The sequence below is a fragment of the Nilaparvata lugens genome, chromosome 4 (assembly GCF_014356525.2).
Source record: "Nilaparvata lugens isolate BPH chromosome 4, ASM1435652v1, whole genome shotgun sequence".
Taxonomy (NCBI): domain Eukaryota; kingdom Metazoa; phylum Arthropoda; class Insecta; order Hemiptera; family Delphacidae; genus Nilaparvata; species Nilaparvata lugens.
Genome location: NC_052507.1, coordinates 29,450,323 through 29,458,734, shown reverse-complemented (window position 1 = coordinate 29,458,734; position 8,412 = coordinate 29,450,323). Strand labels below are relative to the sequence as shown.

The 8,412-nt window shown below is 33.9% G+C and overlaps 1 protein-coding gene across 1 annotated transcript; it reads left to right on the top strand.

Annotated features, from left to right (window-relative positions):
• The first annotated feature begins 849 nt into the window (after positions 1-849).
• On the top strand, positions 850-4,218 carry LOC111058426 (basic proline-rich protein-like). Its single transcript, XM_039425732.1, has 4 exons — positions 850-1,238; positions 2,843-2,973; positions 3,337-3,400; positions 4,071-4,218. Exons 1-4 carry the CDS (start codon positions 1,228-1,230, stop codon positions 4,216-4,218), a joined length of 354 nt encoding a protein of 117 aa, XP_039281666.1. The 5' UTR covers positions 850-1,227.
• Positions 4,219-8,412: the final 4,194 nt, after the last annotated feature.

The following is an 8,412-nucleotide window of genomic DNA, read 5'->3' as shown; positions in this document are numbered from 1 at the left end:
ATAAAAACGAAGCTGATATTTAATGCTATTTATACAGATAGTAGCAAAATTATTATTTACTGAAGAGTATCACATTAGGCCCATCATAAGATATAATGTGAAATTTTGGTAAGTTATATAAAAAAAAACAAAAATAACACTCAAACATCTGCAGAACTGAAAATCTACTGTTCATAAGCTTTTAGAATCGGTCAGCATGTTTACTGTTCAAGTGTTCAGTTAGGCTTCTAGTCACGCACTAAGACCGAATTTTAGCTTAAAAATTATTTCACAGGTCGTACGTTCAAAATCTGCGTTACATGTCCGAGAATACGTGATAAGTGGGCTTATAAATTAAGCTAGTAATCTGAATATTCCTTTTCACTTTTAAAAATTTCCTATCCTGCAAACTCGATAAACAGGAAATGTTGGTACCCTATAGTTTGGATAATAGGCTTAACGGTTTCCAGCGGTAATCTGTGTTTTCTCAGATTTTACAATCAGTGAATATTCAGATTTAAATAAAATCAGAAAAATGATTAGGCCTACATTCATGTTTTGAATGCTCTTGAGACATACATTATTTCAATATCGAATTAGAGAAACTAAAATAAAACTATTATTCATCCTAATCAAAAATCTCTCTGATATGTAGATATGATTCACAGCTTTATATACAAAGTGACGATAATTTTTCAATCCTGATTTAACTCTCAAATTATTTACAATTCATTAGTACTTATAACATTTTTTTATTAATTTATTTATTGATACTACTAAATATGTATTTATTTATAGACTTGATAAATAAATAGAATAGATTCTTATTGCAAATTGATTAATTTTTCTGTACTTAAGTGTTGAATTTTGTTGAATGATGCTTAGGTGCAGTATTAAAATAATTGTGCTTGAGTTTGTGGATAATGAATAGATATTACAGTCGAAGATCTATGAACATCAGTGTTAATACCTTATGTTACCTTACAAACATGGTTTATACGTCAGGTACCTTACCTAATTGACCAATCTCAGTCCTCGGCTGCAATTTTGAAATCCATGTGATAGGCTAATGGCTGATAAGGCTGCTACACCGTATAATGTGATCAAATTAGTTTTTCTCCTCATTCATCCATTTGAATATCTGTCAAACAGCTCTTAGAATACAGATAAAGATTTCTTTCTATTTTACAGATATTAATTTGAGAAAACGCAAAGTTTTTTTTTGAAGAGGTTGTGCCGCGCAGGAGGATGCGGGGTGGGTAAGTACTATTGGATATTATTCACGTTCTCAATAATAATAAAGTAGCCTACTATCTTAAAAGTGAGTTTGTCTCTTCCCTAAAGACCCCATCCATGGCAAATATGTTTGCACAAACTTGGTGTTTGCGCAGATTGTTTTAGCCTCGATGGCACTCTCGGTCAGGATCGACATTTATTTAGACAAACTGAACATGCATGACGATCTGTTTGATCGTGTACGTTGGAATCCACCATACTCGAAATCTTCATATCAGTCTGCATAATATATGTCTTTATTGAATATGTGAAACAAGGTATACGGGACCGTATACTTCTCCTCTACTATATCTTCCTTAATAAGATGTCTTTGGCAGATTTCTTTGGAAATACAATACATCTTGAAGCAAAAAACATGTGAGGAAAATCCCACTTTCAAATTTGACTAAATAAATCAATTGAAGTTGTTCCTATTGCTGATGACTGATGGTGAGTGTCGAGTCGTTCGTTAGTGGGTTTGTTTGTTCGACTATTATACTTTTGATTGCTCAAGTTCATCAATCAGCTTCAAATTCTCAATACATATCGTCATATTCTTTGAAACTATATAGATCGAGTTCGTTATTGACCAACAAGATTGACTCACTTCGTCTTTTTTGAGGATAGAACAGGATGATATTGAAAGAAATTATAAAGAAAAGATGCTTAAGGAAGAAAATTTAAATGTAAGGATGAAACACAAGGAAAAATTGATAAAATTGAAAGCATTGCGGAAATATGTTTTTCTTTTAAATATAACTTCTATCAGAAACATGGGATGTTGTGCGATAAATGAAAATTTTATTTCAAAATAAATCAAAAATGATCCAGACATCAATAATTGAAAGGAGACATTCCCCACGTAATTTTGATATAAAATTCTTATTATAGACATCCTATAATTTTCTGAGAGAAATTATATAAAAAAAAACATATCTTGCAATGCTTCAATCCCATAGAAAAACAATTTCTTCACTATCTTCCAACACTGAAACATTTTTAACAGTTTTGGAATATCGGGATGATATTTCACATACAAATCTGTGGTTAAATTGGAAATTGGACCACAATGAAATCCTTTCTGACAGAGATATTTATTTCTTGAAAGAATGCAAATTACAAAATAAAGATCTTATGTACTCAAACACAGTTTCAATACGAACAACAACAAAAAAACGATATAATGAGTACACTAAGCTAAATAACTTTTAAGAAAATGGTCTGCATGGGCAAATGCTTGTGCGGAAACCAGAGTTGCATTCTCAGATTCTTGTAGAGAGGAAGGAAACAATATAGATCTAAAAATGTCATATAACATTTCATCGTATATCTATTGTTCAGGAAGTTATTCCCATACAAAGCCACAAAGCCATTCTTAAGCAAGCGGTATAACGTTGGGTTGGAGACTCTTCAGTTCCAGACTATATACTATGTATACTAACCTTCTGCAAAAATTGAGCTTTCCCCTAATTTGTTGCGCATCATTGACTGGTCTACATGTGATTGTATAATGTATGATGACTAGATTAAGTTTCTATACGAAAAATGGCAATACTGTACAAATAAAAACATTATGATGTTGTTGCAGACCTTCCAGACCACCGCCAGCACAACCTCAGCCGCCTCCACCCCCGCCCCCACAACCGCAGCCGCCTCCACCCCCGCCCCCACAACCGCAGCCGCCTCCACCCCCTCCACCTGTACCACGGCCCACAGGTGGTAAGTAATGCCTAAACTAGCAACCAAATAAGCAATTCTATTCTGAATATCAATTCTGAATATCATCAAAATATTTGAAACTAAATTTAAAATCATTGACTTCTCAGTTTATTATTAGTTTCGCCCATACAAAACTTTCAGTTGAACAATGAAACCTGTTTCATTGTAGGCCTACCTGTCTCACTATCAAAAGCTCACTAACGAACTTCTATATAGGCTTCATGTTAAAAGTTTAAGCTCAGCTTAATAAGCTCCAATATTCACTTTTATTTAAATAATTGTAAAAAATGATTTTTCGAGGTTAATATCTGTTTTTCAAATTACGACATTCAGCTCATAAAATGAATGCATTTTTTTTTTTAGCTGCAAAGAGGAAGATGAGCGGCGAGAACCACGAGAGCGGTGAGGCAAAAAGGCAGCGGAATGAGTGAGTAGTACCAAAACAATAATTGGATTATTATACATAGTTGGTGAAAATTATGAAAACTAAATACCCTACAATTAAGACTCGAGTGCCTTTCAACTGATAACATTACTGATGAAATCTGCCTAAGCAGTAAGCTACGATTCCAAGAATGGTTGCTAGACAAGAAACTTTTATTCAGCTGAAGTTTGGGTCATGCATTGTCAATCAATACAGTCCATATCACATTAGACACTGAAATGATGAGGCTTTGCTCAAACTACAACATTTATTAAGTTCAGGTGTAAACTTTGCTGATTTACAGTCTCAACTAAACTATTGCTTGGAGAAAGAGGCTCATGCAGCAAACCTTTATTAGCTTCGCCTATCTGTTGACTGAGTGCGGACTTCATGGTGAATTAACAAAAAATACTTCAATTCATGCTTTCAAGATGGAAGTCATATCCATCCTCCAACTGTGCTTTGGGGGATACTTTCTAAAAAATTGATAAGAGCAGAAGTAATATCTAACTTATGAATGTGAAAAAATAATTCTGAAATAACTCTTTATTCATGCTTTGGAAAACAGTCAATCATTCTGATCTGGCAGATGTGTTTTGTAGGTAATTCCTGGAGAATAAATGAACGATAATGATGAGAATACACGGAATAAATATAATGAGTATTTTTGCAGATCGCCTCGCCGTCGTTCATGGCCAATTCCAGGTCCGCCGTGCCGAACACCTCTGCGAGGGCCAGCACCGCCAGCCGCAGGGCCGCCCCCACCGCCTCCACCGCAACCGTCTCTCCCGCCCCCAGCACCACCCCAGCCAAGTAAGTGACACCGCAACATGAACAATAATTTAAATCCCCTACAATCATTAACTGCCCTGTGATCTCAAATTTTCTATAGTGAGTATTCCTCATGATTATTATACTGTGAGGAACAGACTCACTATAATATGATAATTGATATCAACAATAAAGTACTATTTTCTTCAATATTCTCCTTCACATTGGAAATTATGAATAAGCCGTACAGTTTTAGACACTTGTTCATCAATGCTATTTTGAACAGAAACAACTAGGTTTCCCTGATTTGCTTGTTATAAACAATGCAGCTATTTTTATCGTTCAAGCTGAACTGTCTGATTATTTTGATGCTCTTCTTGGCTTGTAATGTATTATGATAATTACATTTCTGCTTATCATATGCATAACTATAACCGAATTGAGTCTGATTTGCCTTTGAGGTATTCAAACTGCTCTCTGGTTGGGCTTATGGACAATTTTGAATAATATTTGGACCAAATCAAGTGGTTTTTTTGTAGTGTGCCAGTCATTTTTCAGAGTTAAATCTGTACTGGAAATTGGGCATAGTTTTCCCAATGCAGTTCGGTTGGTCCAAGAGTGTGTTGACGGGAAAAAGGTCCTTGAGAAAGGGAAAGGCATTGCTCTCAAAAAAGCCTTCGTAAAGGGATCCACCCAAACTGTGTGAATTCTCAAGGACACGCCAGAATAAGGTGAAAAACACCCATTATGGAAGCGTATAGTTTTATTAGACAAAATATAAAGAATTCCTGGTCCACTCCTGGATTGCCTGAAACAAGATCTATATGTAGGATGGCAGTGCCTGGGCAGGACTGGCTGCACTGCTCTGCCTCTTGTGGATTATTTGAAAACTGAATCTCTTATAATTTATTATTGAAATAAAATAACTCATGAAATCACATTTATTTCTAAGAGGATCTGGCAATAGCAATTCTCTACAAGAAAAATGGGGTAAGTACAATTATAATTCATAATGAATGTAATTTATGCTCCATAATATAATAGCATATTGGATTTTAATTTTTGGCGCCCATTATTATCTTTTCTTTTCCTTATGAATGAAATATTATTTTCGAATCGAATAAAATATTATTACTATGAATCATTCAAATTTATGATTTGTCTCTAATAATAAATCTCACGATTTGTCCTTAAATCATGAACTATGATTATTAGATTGATATTATAATTTTTCATGGAAAATAATGAAAACATGCATTTAAATTGCTGTAGAAAATCGCTGTTGCCAGCTTCTCTTGGAAGGGAATGTGATTCCATGGGTTATTTAATGATTTTTTTCTATCTCACTCAAGAGATCATGTATGAGTAATTGAAACAGGAAAGTTTAAACCATAAAAAGCTCTGATCAGTTGATGAGCGTTCAGCTTGATGAGGATTTTATGTCACATATTATTCTTAACTATTATTGGGGAAATTATTCTTATTCAACTATATTCAGTGTACAGTATTGCCCAATGATACTATACAACTATATATACTTGAGTGTTGCCAAATTAATTTCGGGTTTAGCGCACTGAACCTCTATCTAACCTACTATTTTGTGTTGTCATGTTGCAAATCTGGAGTGGCGCAAAGTCGTACTTTGTGTACTAGTGCGGTAAAGTGATTCTTTGCGTTCTGTAATCAATGCAGAAATGATTACTTTTCAAGTGACTACTGGAAAACATATTATCAGTTGCTTAAATTCTAACATCAAATTAAATGTATTTTGTAAATTCTAACATTATGCTATAAACTGTTGATTCGTGTTCTTAGTTTGTGTTTTTAGAGAATAAATAGATAAATTTTGATATTTATGGCTGTGCAAAGGCTAAAAATAAACTTTCTACTCGTGATATTTTTCAAAGTTTTTCGATTTGTATATCATCAAGCAATCAAAACGAAAACGTTTTCAAAATTTTTTCCCGATCATTACTTTTTGAGATATGAGCGCCTGAAGTTTGAATTTTTGGTACAGAACATTTCAAATTCGGTAGGAAATAAATCCATGAGATTTAGAGGATGGATTCTTCATGGTATTGTTGATCTAGTAAAACAAAAATTTTCTGAAAATATCAATTTTTAAGATAGTTATCCAATTTACTAAAAATAACCAAAAATAACTTTTAGTCATTTTTGGTAAATTAAATAACTTTTTCAAAAATTGATATTTTTAGAAAATTTTTATTTTACTAGATCAACAATACCATGAAGAATCCATCCTCTAAATCTCATGGATTTATATCTTACCGAATTTAGAATGTTCTGTCCCAAAATTTTGAACTTTAGGCGCTCATATCTCAAAAAGTAATGTTCAGAAAAGAAATGTTTGAACGATTGTCTGGAGTAAAAAGTACCTGGAGTCGTTCCTCATGATGTGGCCCAGATATTGCAGTTTTTGGATCTTGATAGTGTTCATAATTTCTTTTTGTTTATTCATCCTCCTTCTAGCATATCTTCATTAGTGACATTATCCATGATATCCCTAGCATTCTTCGATAAAGTCGCATTTCAAAAGCTTCTATTCTCTTGGATATGTTTTCAAGTAATTTCTTAGTCAATTTTAATTACTAAATAATTGTGAAGACATATAGATTGATTTTTTTGGATTTCATTTCATCACTATATATATGTTCAGTTCAAACATACAAATTCATAAAAAGTAAGGTAGCATACAAAAACAATACATAGTCTGAAAAACAACTGGATTCATGAAGCTCTAATAAATAAATCTCAACTCCATATAAACACTAATAAAAAAATCCAAACCGGGTTAATTCTTAGAACATAAACATCACTTTTGGGTCCATAGCCATGCTTCTATTTCCTTAAAAAAAATAATTGAATATCATAGAAGAATCGTGAATGAGAATAATTAATTTTAATTAATAAGTAATTTTCAGAGAACGGCAGAAGAGTGGTAAAGGTGGAATGGCTAAATGACAGGGGGCGCTATAGCTGGATGTCCCCTGCGGCGAGAAGTTTGCAGCCATTCTGCCCAAGGCATGAACTAGTGGCTGCAATCACAGCTGCAGTAAGTGATCCACTAACATCCTTTTATATTCATTCACAATAAATTTTACATTTATTTCAGACACTTATTATTCAAATTTGGAATAGAAGTTACAGGTATGCACCTTATATATTGTTGTAAATGTACTTTTGTAATTGACACTTTATTCATTAAAAGTTTACATTGAACAATTTAAAAATAGAATAAAACATCATCTTTGAACGTTCATAATAAAACTCTTCATAAAACTCTAACTTCAACTAGTTATTTACTTGTAAACGTTCGTTGCTAAAACAGTCACCTTGACAACCGTGCTCACATGATATACACTTACGGCTAGCCTACATCACTATCCCCCCCTTAGAGATATTGGTCTCCAATATCCAGATTTCCTTGATAAGATGGTAGACAACTAATGTGTATAACCTTTGGTTTGATTTTTCATTCAGTTTTCTTGATCCTGTACACAATATCCTCTTTACAATGTAGTACGGGCCTTCTCTTGCTCTTACTAATTTTGAGCAAACATTTTTTTTTTCAATTTCCAAATTTAATTCGTGCGAATAACAAACTTGAACAATTATGTATAGCAGCATTTGATCCTCCACCTTGTGGGCTTCATCACGTCCCCACCAACGATGTCTCAAACCTCTAAAACGAGCAATACCCTGCTCAGCCAAACCTCAGTACAGACACACTTCCTCCCTGCCAGATAGCCATGCTTCGGCAGTTCCGGACAGCCGTGCTTCCTCTCAGTTACATGCTGAGGACTGAGAAGTCCCATTCAAGCTAGTGACACTCTCACTTGCTCCTTATTTTCTCACTTATGCATATCCTAATGCATGTTGTAGCCTGCACACCCTAGCCTGTGCCCACACTCTATGTGTGACAAGTCATAAATTCCCAGTTTGTCTATTTGATTGAAATCATTCTTCATTAATGAGACAAAGAAATTCAAATTAATAAAATCTTGTTTTAAAAGCCATAAGATTTTTGAATCAGTCAGACCAGGTTACAAGAACATTGACTCCAATCGCCTGAATCTCTTGTAAGCCTCATCTCGTGATCAGATTCCCCAGTGAATCACAATAACTCTTGGCACACTGAAAATGTTATACGTAAATCTCAGAGCCAACCTAAAATGCTCATCAAAGTCCAGAGCAAACGAATGGCAATGATTTTTCTAAAAATC

Coding starts and splice junctions, on each gene's coding strand:
- LOC111058426 (XM_039425732.1), top strand. Junction 2,974..3,336: donor TGTACCACGGCCCACAGGTG/GTAAGTAATGCC, acceptor TTTTTTTTTTAG/CTGCAAAGAGGAAGATGAGC. Junction 3,401..4,070: donor GCAAAAAGGCAGCGGAATGA/GTGAGTAGTACC, acceptor GTATTTTTGCAG/ATCGCCTCGCCGTCGTTCAT.